The sequence below is a fragment of the Gallinula chloropus genome (genome assembly GCF_964237585.1).
Source record: "Gallinula chloropus genome assembly, chromosome: 16".
NCBI lineage: Eukaryota > Metazoa > Chordata > Aves > Gruiformes > Rallidae > Gallinula > Gallinula chloropus.
The window spans coordinates 10,514,760-10,525,771 of record NC_140101.1 but is presented as its reverse complement, the minus strand read 5'-3'; the positions used below and the strand labels follow the sequence as shown (position 1 = coordinate 10,525,771).

The following is an 11,012-nucleotide window of genomic DNA, read 5'->3' as shown; positions in this document are numbered from 1 at the left end:
TGCTGGGGCTGCGGACTCGGTGGCAGCACAGCCAGCGCCGTGCTGTGCTCTCCCTCACATCCCAGCAGTGGGGTGACCCAGGTGCTGTGACAGCCAGGACTGGTCCCATTGGCAGAGCAGATGGAGCTCACAGCTGGGTAAAAGCAAAGGAGCAGGATTTATCCAGGACATAATATACTGTAATAACTTTTCAAGTGCTTTGACTGATGTTTTTGCAGGGGTTCAGAGGGCACGCCAGAGCTGGGCTCACCCCGCACAGGTCCATACCTAGATAAGCACAACTTTTGTTACACACAGCTGCCCAGATCTCCCCTGGACATGTCCTCTAAACCACCTCTCCCTTCCAGTTGCTCGTCTCACGCCACCGTGGGATGTGCATTCCCTCTGCACACTTGTGTGAGGCCATTAGAGGGCATTTGGGTTTCATTTTTCAATCACCCAGAAGGATCATCGCTGTGAGAAAGCAGAGGCAGAGCTGCCAAGCAGCTCTCCTGTGCCGAGGCTTGCGGAGCTGGAGCATCTCCAGCCGGTCAGGAGACAGCCCCGACTCATCTTTGCTCTTTGTTTTCTCCTGCTTTTCTTTTGGCCTCGGCTCACAGGGTTTGTGCTTGGATGGCAGGAGGTATGTCTGGTGCTGTGGAGCGGTGTCTCCTGTGTCTGAGCTCCTCGCTCGCCGGAGCCCTGCCAAACCACCAGCGCTTTGGAGAGGAGGAGGCCAGGCGGGGCAGGGAGGTTCGTGTTTATTCTGGAGAGATGCAGGGAAGGTGAATTTGAGCTGCCATCAGGAAGATGTCTCTGGCTGTGCCCAAGAAGGCGGCTGCTGAGTTGTGGGGTGGTTATTGTGGGATGACTGACTGAGCTTGTACGTGGTTGAACTGTGCTGCCTGGTGTGGTGGTGACTTGTGTGGCCAGAAGCACCTACTCCTGTTCTGGCAGGCTGGGGTGCAAGGGGTGCCCTCAGAGACCTGGGTGTCCCAGTGCTGGTGGTGGTCTCTCTTACGGTCCTTGCAGAGCAGAGCTCTGTGTGTGATGTTGTGGAGGAGCAGTATCATCTCTCCAAAAACCTCACTGATCCAGGAAAGGACCAATTCCCAATTTCTCAGATGGGTTCATGCTCACGGCAGGGGTTCTCCATTCAGCCTAAGAAACTCAGGGGTGCAACCCAGTAACCTGCCTGAGGCAGCGGGGTGCACAGAGGGAGCAGGTGCTGTGTGACACGGGGATCTTGTTCTCTATTTCCACCTTCCTTTGCAGCCAAAGGCCATCAGTTCTTCCCCAGTTTCCCAAGGAACGCTTCCTCTATCTCTGCCAAAGCCACAGTGCTGTGGGCTTGTGCCAGACTCTTTGCCAGGATGAGGCGTTGGCTCCGGGATGCAGCCAGGGTGGGCACAGCTACAAACGACCTCCTCTTCCTCTCTGGAAAGGCAGAGCAGAGAGTGACAGGGAGATGGAGCAGGGGGGTGGTGTGTCTCCCACATCTAAGGAGCTGGGGCACTTGGTGGTGTGGCTGCCCAGTCCTGAAAAGCACCAGCTGTGTGAGCAAGGCAGTTTGGCACTGTGTCTGTGCCAAGGGTGCCAGGCCCATTAAAGGGGTGGCAGAGCTCTGCCTCTCAGAGGTACCGGGGAGCCAGGCAGAAGCTACAAATGCATCTCCAGCCAGATGGGCAGGTGAAGCCCACCTGGGGGGCTCAGGGTTACGTGGGATCCATGGCACTCTTGGATTTGGACATCCAGAGACCCCAAAATTCAGGTGTGCACCTGCCATCAGCACAGTTTCAGGAGACAGTTTATTCCCTGAGATGCGGTCAGGTCATGGCTGGGGAGGGGTGATGGGGTACCCACAGGGGTCCCGTGGCTTGTGTTGGCTGGTGTTTCCCTTGGTCAGTCAAACCTTTTGCCCGGACGTGCCCGCGTCACCGGAGCCCTCGCTTACCACCAGGGATGCTGCCGGCAGAGCTGGGCAGGGTCTGGCCATGCAGAGCCGCCTCTGAGTCTCCAGCATGCAGTAGCGGTTCTGGTTGGAGATGCGGGTGGAGAAGCCCATGCCGCAGGTGGCCGAGCAGGCGCTCCACTCTGTGCCCCACTCCTGGCAGGGGTACGGCAGCGGCAGGGATGCTGCCCCAGGGGCTGGGTGAAAAGAGGGGGAAAGGGTGGCTGGAGCCAGCGGGGTGCAGCATGCCCTGCACGTGCTGTGGGCATCACCCTGCATGGTGGGGAGGCATGCAGTGAGGTGTCTCCTGCTGATGTCCGTAGTCTGGGGTGAAGGAACCATCCCCTCACTGGTGTGTCCTACATCTTACCTGCCCTGGCATCCCGGAGGAGGTGCCAGTCTCGGGCTTCGCAGATCCACTCTGGGCAGCACTTCCCCGGCACCTCCACGCGCCGTGGGTAGGGGCAGTCTGGGGTGGGCAGCCGGACATTCTCCTGGCAGAGCGGGACACAGGTGAAGCCCCCATCCAGGCAGCGGCACTGGAGTTTGCAGCTGGGCTGGAAAACCTCCCCGTCCCGGTAGACCCGTCCGTTCACCTCACAGCCCTCCTCCGTGTCTTCAACTGCAAGTGACAGCCAGGGAGCCCGTTAGGGACAAGTGATGGTGAGATGTGGGTGTAGAGGGGACTGCTGGGGGGAACCATGGAGCTGACACAAAGGGACAGATCCCGGGGAGGGGGGATGTTACAGAAGTGAGGTGTGTGGGGCAGACTTGGGTTTGCCAGCAGCATGTGTATCACCCAGCGTTTTCCCTTTCACTCCCTCCTTGCCTTGTCAACTCTGTATTTTCAAAGCAATGTCTCACCAGTTGGTGAGAGATCCACTGCCCTTCAGATGTGGCCCTGGCAGGGGGGATGCAGCATCCTCAGGGACCCCTGTGTCCATCCCCACTCAAACCACCCAGATACCCCAGCTAAACAGCAAGACAACTGGCTGCAGCACAGCCCTGCAGCCAAGCTACATGCACCATCTGGGGTAAAGCGGCTTTCAGAGCTGTAACTGCTTCCCTGCAAGTGCTGTGGGCTGCCTGGAGCTGGCTGGGGCCTTAACTGGAGCTGGGGTGTGGGCTGGGAGAACAGGGACATCCCTGTGGGGAGTGGGTACCCCTGTGCTCACAGTTGCAAGTGGCTCCCATCCCTGCGGGTGCCGCGCTGTAGTCGCAGACGAGGCCCTGGCTCTGGTCGCAGACATGGAGGAAGTCGCAGGGCTCTCCCAGGCGCCGGGCGCAGATCTTACAGCAGCTGCAGCCGTCCAGGACCAGGGGGGACCCGCGGGGGCAGTGAGGTGGCACCCAGGGGCAGTAGCATGGTCTTTGGCATAGCTGGGCACACACCTGTGGAGGCAAAGCCATCACTGAGGGGTGAGGGGTGATGGTTTTAAGCTAGAAAAGGGAAGATTTAGGTTGGATATTAGGAAAAGTATGAGGGTGGTGGATCACTGGCACAGGATGCCCAGAGAGGTGGTGGAGGCCCCATCCTTGGAGATCACAAAATTGTAGGGGTTGGAAGGGACCTCAAGAGCTCATCGGGTCCAACCCCCCTGCCAAAGCAGGTTCCCAAGGACATATTGCACAGGCAGGCATCCAGATGGGTCTTGAATATCTCCAGAGATATTCAAGGTCAGGCTTGATGGGGCTCTGAGTGAGCCGATCTAGTGAAGATGTCCCTGCTCACTGAAGGGGTTTGGACTAGATGACCTTTAGAGGTCCCTTCCAACCCAACTCGTTCTATGATGCCATACAGATGGAGTTTTTGGCTGCTATTTCACTGGGACAACCAGGTAACCCTCTCTTCATTATGGCGACAGGTTTTCAGTGGAGGGAGGCTCTGAAAATCCACAGGAATACAGCAAAGCAGCCTGGAAAGCTGATGTCATCTACAGGCACAGCGTGATGGGCATCCAGGGAAACCAAGGAGAATCAGGGATGCTCAGCACTCCACAGGATGGGAACTTAAACTCACCACTTCTCTGCAGGCACAGGAGGAGGATGGAGGATGGGTTGGAAGGAACCTCAAAGATCATCCAGTTCCAACATCCCAGGGACACCCTCACCAGACCAGGGTGCCCAAACCCCATCCAGCCTGGCCTTAAACACCTCCAGGGATGGGGCTTCCACAGCCTCTCTGGGCAGCCTGTGCCAGGGCCTCACCATCCTCACAGTAAAGAACCTAAACCTTCTGCAAAGCTGCGAAATCCTTGTAAACACCTTCCTCCTCCCAGGACTTGGGATCCATCTAGCCCCTGTCAAATGAGCCCCAGGAAAAGCTGTATCCTCCTCCCCATGAAGAGATTCCTGCTGTTTTTCCTTGATTTTCCTCCTTCCTTCCCAGCTCTGCCCTTCTCAGGACAAAGTGCCTGCCATGGATGCAGGAGGCTGGCTGATCTCAGTGAGAAAATCACATTTTCCCTGGGACAGGACAAGCATCCATCATTCCTAGACAAGTCCCCCTTGCAGCTCATGGGAGCCCAGAGGCTGCTGACCTTCTGTAGCTGCCAGAAAGTTGTCACATGGACTTGGGAGGCTTCCCTTAGAGTGGTCCACACAAGCCTGGGTCCATCTCCACATCAGCAAGGCCAGTCCAGAGGCGATATGCTCAGGAATCTTTCCCCTTGCACTGGGAACTGGACCACCTAGTTCCTAGGATGGACTCCACAAACTGGGGAGCAGGATCTGGGCAGCCCCCAGGAGGCAGCGTTTTCCCCGTGTCCGTCATGTAGCTGCCAAGAGGAGATGTGCTTATCTGCTGCAGCGCTGTGCCAAGTAACCGCAAGCCCCATCGCATGGGAAAAGGATGGGATCGTGAGTTAAAACAGGGCAAGGAACCCAGTGTGCAGGTCCTGCTGGGGAAGGTCTGCGTCCCAGCTTGGTGGCCGGGAGATGGCGTGAGCGATTTACTTATTCCCCGTGGCTGGGAAGGCTCCTGTCTTCAGCTCTCCTTGCGAGGAGCTGGAGCAGCGTGGATTTCTGAGCAAAGCTGTCAAATTTGTGCAGTTCCTTTGGGGTTTTCAAGGTGGGCGGCTCTCAAAAGCCTTGCAGGCAGATCCCTCCCGCTGGCAGAGATGCTCCAGCCTCTGCATCCAGGCAGCTGTCGGACCCAGGAGGTGATGGGAGCAGTCGCCTCACTTTTTGATAGAAACCCCTGATTTTTCAAAGAGCATTTCCACATTTCCAGGCAGACACAAAACAATTCAGTGGGTTTTTATTCAGTGGAAACACCTTTGAACATCTGCCAGGGACAAGAAAGGACCCACCTTCCCTCTTGCCCACATAGTTCAACCTGAAACTGTGTCACTGTGGACAGTCATTTAGCAGTGACTGTCTGGAGAGAGTCCAGAGGAGGGCTACAAAGTATGATTAAGGGCCTGGAGCATCTCCCCTATGAAATGCTGAGTGAGCTAGGACTGTTCAGCCTTGAGAAAAGAAGACTAAGGGGGGACCTTATTAACGCTTTTCAGCTTGAAGCCATCATCCCTTGTCCTGTCCCTGCACTCCCTGGTGACCAGTCCCTCTCCCACTTTAAGGAGCCCTTTAAGTATTGGTACGCCTCAGTTACGTCTCCCCGGGACCTTCTCTTCTCCAAACAGAACAAGTCCAACTCTTTCAACCTGTCTTCACAGGAGAGGTGCTCCAGCCCCTTGTTCATCTTCATGGCCTCCTCTGGACTCACTCCAACAGCTCTATGTCTTTCCTGTACTGGGGACCCCAGAGCTCAATGCAGGTGGGAGTCTCAAGAGAGCCAAGTAGAGGGGCGGAATCCCCTCCCTTGACCTGCTGGCCACACTGTTCTTGATGCAGCCCAGGACACAGTTAGCCTTCTGAGCTGCCAGCACACATCTACAGCTCGTGTTGAGCTTCTCATTGATCAGCACCCTTAAGTCCTTGTAATTAACTTGTCTTTAGCTGACGGTGTGGCTCCTGTCAGAGATCTTAAACCCCTGGGAAAAGACTCAGATAGTCATGATGCTTCCATGGTGCCTTGCTTGCAGACGGTCTGCCTTGGGATTCAGGCAGCAATTAGGAGAACGTGGAGCTGAGATATAGCAAACTTGTCAACTCTCCTGTTCTCTGCACAGGCAACTATGTTCACACAGAGTCCAAGAGGAAAAAAAGTGGGGAAAAAAAATAAAATATCACTGCTGTCAGAGGCACTGGCTTCATGTGAGCATCCCAGAGAGCAGGGAGAGCTGAGTAATGCTGAGGCTGGTGCTTGCTGCTTGGCCCCATGCCTCGGGAGCCTGGGCAGGGACCAAGGAGTCTGCGGGAGCTGCTACCGCCGAGCTGCCGCTGCTCGCAGGGACACACACACTGCACAGCCCCGGAGAGCCGCAGGGACGGGCGAGCAAACAGAGCGCATTGCTGTCATTCCTGCGCGCTCCGGGGGCTCGCACAGCCAACGCCTTCGGCCCGTGGGTGTTAACACCCTGCTGCTTAATTGCAAACGTCTCCCCCAAGCACGTCTCTGCCCCCGCGGGACTGCATAAACACAGCCTGCCTGCCACCCAGCGCTAGCCGTGACGCCCTGTTCCTCCCTGCATCTTGCTTTACAAGAGCTGGGTGCTTCCCCGAGTAAGGATAAAGCCACCCCCAGGCCCCATCTCCCTTACCTTGGAGAAGATGCAGAGGAAGGACAGGAAGAGGAGCTGCTTTGCCAGCTGGAGCCTCATGCTGCTCTGCCCTCCACCACCTCAGCACATCACCCCCCGGGCACTTTGGAGTCCGCGGCGTGCTCGCAGGTTCTGAAGCTCCGAGTAGGTCCTGCTGGTGTTTATACTCTCCCTGCTCTGATGTCACTCACAGGCTCCAATATAAACATGAGCAGGTTTGGACAAGACTCAAGACTTTCTTTTTTTCTTTTTTTTTTCCCCTTTCTTTTTTTTCCAGCCCACATTCCAGCTGCCATTTCCACTCCCTCAAGGTGCGAACGTGCCGTCCACTGAGGCAGCAAGCAAAGGGAAGGGATGCTCTCCCTGGGGAGCATAGCAGAGGTGCTGGGGAGCCAGGCTGGTGGGCTGACCGGGCTCCTTGCTGCTAACCATGACCAGGAAGGAAGGTCCATGCCTCTTCCTGCTGATCAAGGTCTGCCCAGACAGACCTGGCGTCTTCCTCCTGGGTTTTGAAGAGTTTGGCAGCACTCTTCCTTGCTGCCACCCTGGGGACATTGCCAGGACCAAGCAGGAATAGCAGACCAAAGCCTGTATTTTATGCAGAGCACAGTGCACAGGAGGCTACAGGAGAGCAGGGAGCAGCCCATGCAGTACAGAGCCCCAGAGTGAAGGGTGGGATCACAGGGGACAGACAGCGTGTGACTTGCCAGCAGGTACTGCCGAGGCTGCAGCAGTCAGCCCAGGCAGCAGACATGGGCTTCCCCCTTTCCTCTGGCACAGCAAGAGCTGGAAAGGGATTTCCTGCCACAGCATCCCTGTCCTGCATAGGGCTGTGGATTCCCAGGGAGGTTGCTGGGGTTTGATGCACATCATGTTGCATTGCTATGGGTACATGATGCAGAGAAGGCTGCTGTCTGGCCCTGCTGACTTCAAGCCTTGTAAACCCAAACTGATCTCCTGAAAATCCCAGTTTGAGGAAGAGGCAGGTGCTCAGCAGGTGCTTCCCAATGCTTTACCACTTCTCAATCTGCCCAGCCCGAGCTTTCCTCTTGGCTGCTGCACCTGGGCTCACAAGGCTGGCTCTTAGGGAAGAAAAAACTAAACATCCCAAGGCCTTCTGGAAACTGAGCCCCTTCTCCACATTCCCATCCCCCCAGGATGCGAGAAGGGGAATTTGTGAGTGCAGGGCTCACTGGAAAGGTCTGAGCTCACATAAGGATGCGGGGTGCCTCACAGCTCACCCCTTTGCAAGCAGGATGTGGTCTGGGGCCAGGAGTGCTGTGCTGGCCCAGGGACAGATGCTGGCTGTGCACTGCTCTGCCTGTCTCACAGGAGGGATGAGAGCTGCTGCAACGTATCATATGATTCTGTCTGATGTGATACGTGTCGGGAAACACACGGGAGGGGCTGGGTGCCATACAAGCAGAGCACTGCAGTTGTGTAGCTAGGAGGGATGACCCATCCCTCCTCCACCCTTTTTTCCTTTCCTTTTGCTTTTGGTTTTGCAAAACAGGTCCTGTGTCACTTGAGCAGCCAGCCTGACCTCAGCTCTGCCACTTGCCACAGCTTGGAAGCCAGGGCATGGAGCAGAGGGGGCAGAGCCGGGCAGGGAGGAGCGCACGGTTGGAGCTCTCCCATTACTACCCCAATTCTCCGCTTTGGTTTTGCTTCGTTAGCTGCAATCAGTCTGTTAACGAGGTTGTGGCAGCTTGAGGAAATACCAGGCCACCTTCCAAAGGCTGCTGTCACTTATCCCGGCGCTGGAGTCTCTGCTTTTTCTTGGAGCCCCAGCTTCCCACATCACCCAAGCTGTCCCTGAAGGTGCAGGGATCTGCACCAGGAACCCTGCCTGTCACAGGGGAGGTGCAAGGCCCATGCATTGCTCCAGCCTTGCTAGCAGCTGGGTTCAGGCTGGACTGACAGATGCTTACGAGCTGGAAGGTTGGGTGCCAGAGGCTGGAGGCACATCTCGTGCTGCTGTTTTCTCCTCTGACACCCAGAGCTGATGCCCTGCTGCCGGCTGCTGTGTTTCAAATGCCGCAGCTCAGCCAGACATCCCAGCATCAGCTGTGGTGCCTCGACCAGCAACGTCTCGAGAGCAGCCAGAGTGCTGATCCAGCCTTGCCGCAGGGGAACGGGGAGTTCAATTAATTATTCCAGGCTTGTGTTTATTAGGGAGCCCTGATTAATGGGCATGACTTCATTTCCCAGTTAGAAATCAGGTGACAGTGCTGGTAAGGGAAACAAAAACCTCTCATCGCCCTCAGTGAGCAGCTCTGGGAGCAGCCAACAGCTCTGAATGCGAGGTCTCGGGGGGCAGTGGGGCACCCCCCAGCAGGGCTGGGGCTCGGGGCAGCCCAAGGGGAGCCTGCTGGCCATTACCCCTGCCTGCTGCTGCCCCCACTCCCCTGCCCCCTCCTGAGCACAGGTTTGGCTCTTTGTGGACCCCTTCTCTACCCTCTTCCTCAGCTTGGGACAAGAGGGGGTGTTGCTTTTCCTCACCCCCACCTGACATCACTGTGATGGTATGACATCAATGGAAAGTCAGCAGAGCTCAGGCAGCCACAAGACTGTGTCAAGCATGTGGACAGGGTCCAGACCCCCCATCCTGCCCCTAGCCAGCTGCCTGTGCTTCAGATGGCACCAGAAACCCCCAGCAGTAGCTGGCTCTGTTTGGGGGATGCCAAGAAGAGCTGGCTGGAGGGGCACCCACAAAGTCCACTGTGACCCTGTCCTCGTGAGGAGGCTTTGGGTGACCTGGGCTTGAGCATCCCTCTTCCTGGCTCTCCGGGTCCCACATGCCCACCCAGGTCACTGTGCCAGGGGGCCAGGGCTGCAGGCAGAGCCTGTCAAAGCAATACAGCCCTCACTCAGGTTTTGATTTGCAAAGCTGAACAAGAACAGCACATCAGCAGTTCATATCATAAACAGTTAAAGCCCTTCCCCTCTGGAGCACGTACCCCATATGTGTTCTGTACCATATGTGTGATTTTGTAGCTAGTAATTAAGTCCATATGCTGTTCTCCACAGTTTCCATGGCATTATTGTCAGGATTTTTGGGGGGTTGCAATTTCTTTTTTTCTCTTTTTGTGGTCAGTTGTGCAAGAAAATAGTTGATACCAGGCTCTGAGTCCATCTCCTTTGAGTTAGCCACTGGCAAGCCCTGCTGTTTCTATAGAAATGAAGGAACTGACCCAGTGAATTTACATTTTAGGCAGCTGTTGGGTTGGGTTTTTTCATGCCTGTACCACCGTGAGTAACACAGCAAAGCTCTCACTTGTGCACCCTGCTCAGCTGGAATCGCCTCCATCTGTCATGGATACAGACCATATTCTCCTTCCATCCCTTTCCTTTGCTTGAGACCCTCTCCTTCCTTACACCATGTGTTGACCACCCTCCCTGAAGCTGGCTGAAGTCAGGCCAGGGTCTGGACATCCATCTTTGCCGGGCTGTCCTGGGTCCTTGCTGGGTCCATTCCTCTTCATATCAATGGTGGAATCGTGGGTCCAGGGTGGGCCCAGCTCCATATCTTGGTGAGGAGGATGTTCCCTTTGCTTCTGGGCACTCCTGGCTCAAATTCCTGCCACAGGGAAGCAAGGCTGTCCATGGAGTGTGGACAGCACTGCTGGGAAAGCTGGACAGACACCCAGCATGGATGAGTCAAGAGCCTTGAGATGAAAAGGAGATGTTTCAGGTCTCCCCTCAGCTGTTGGACACTTTGGGGTGGCTGCTGCCTCTTTTTTTCATGAGACTTTTGGAAACACCCTGGCTTTGGAAAACTGAAATATCTTCATTTTTGGCAGGATGGGAAACTTGTTTCCTACCAAGAATGAATCTGTCTCCAGTTTCAAGCAGCAAGAGCCGAGAGAGGTGGTGATGGCCATTTCCATCCATGTCTGGCCATTTTTATTCCCTCCGGTTCTTGCACCTTAACTGGAGAGCAGAGCTGGGCTGGGAAGACTGGTCACCCCAAGGGACCAGGGACGGGCCAGGCAGTCTTTTACCTTGAGGTCACTGCTTCCACCCCAGACCCGGGCTAGGAGAGACTGAAAGTATTTACCATCTGGGGCCTCTCCAAGTGACTTGTGAGAAAAGAATTCAGGGCTGACGTCCAGTTTCTGATGGTCAGGCAACTACATCAGAAAATCTCAGCTTCATCTGGGACCAACTGACCCCTCCAAGTTCCCAGCTGCTGCAGCGAGGCCAGCGAAGGAGCAAGCACCAGCTGGGCATTGTCCTCTCCTAAGGAGAAAGGGTCTTTTGGGTGGGGAAACTTGATCCTTCACCATTTTCCAGGCATTTTTAAGTAGGTTTTACCAGAAAGAAGCATTGATAAACTGAACTCAGTGCCAGTTCTGGTGTCAAAGTCTGACATCGCCAAGAGGAAGGAGCTGAGCAGTTATATGGGGAGTGAAGGG

The 11,012-nt window shown here is 55.7% G+C and overlaps 1 protein-coding gene across 1 annotated transcript; it reads right to left on the bottom strand.

Annotated features, from left to right (window-relative positions):
- Window positions 1-1,392: 1,392 nt before the first annotated feature.
- CCN5 (cellular communication network factor 5) lies at window positions 1,393-6,654 on the bottom strand (the record flags this gene model as incomplete). Its single annotated transcript, XM_084271435.1, has 5 exons — window positions 1,393-1,416; window positions 1,934-2,127; window positions 2,301-2,552; window positions 3,106-3,322; window positions 6,595-6,654. 5 exons carry the CDS (start codon window positions 6,652-6,654, stop codon window positions 1,393-1,395), a joined length of 747 nt encoding a protein of 248 aa, XP_084127561.1.
- Between the last annotated feature and the right edge of the window lie 4,358 nt (window positions 6,655-11,012).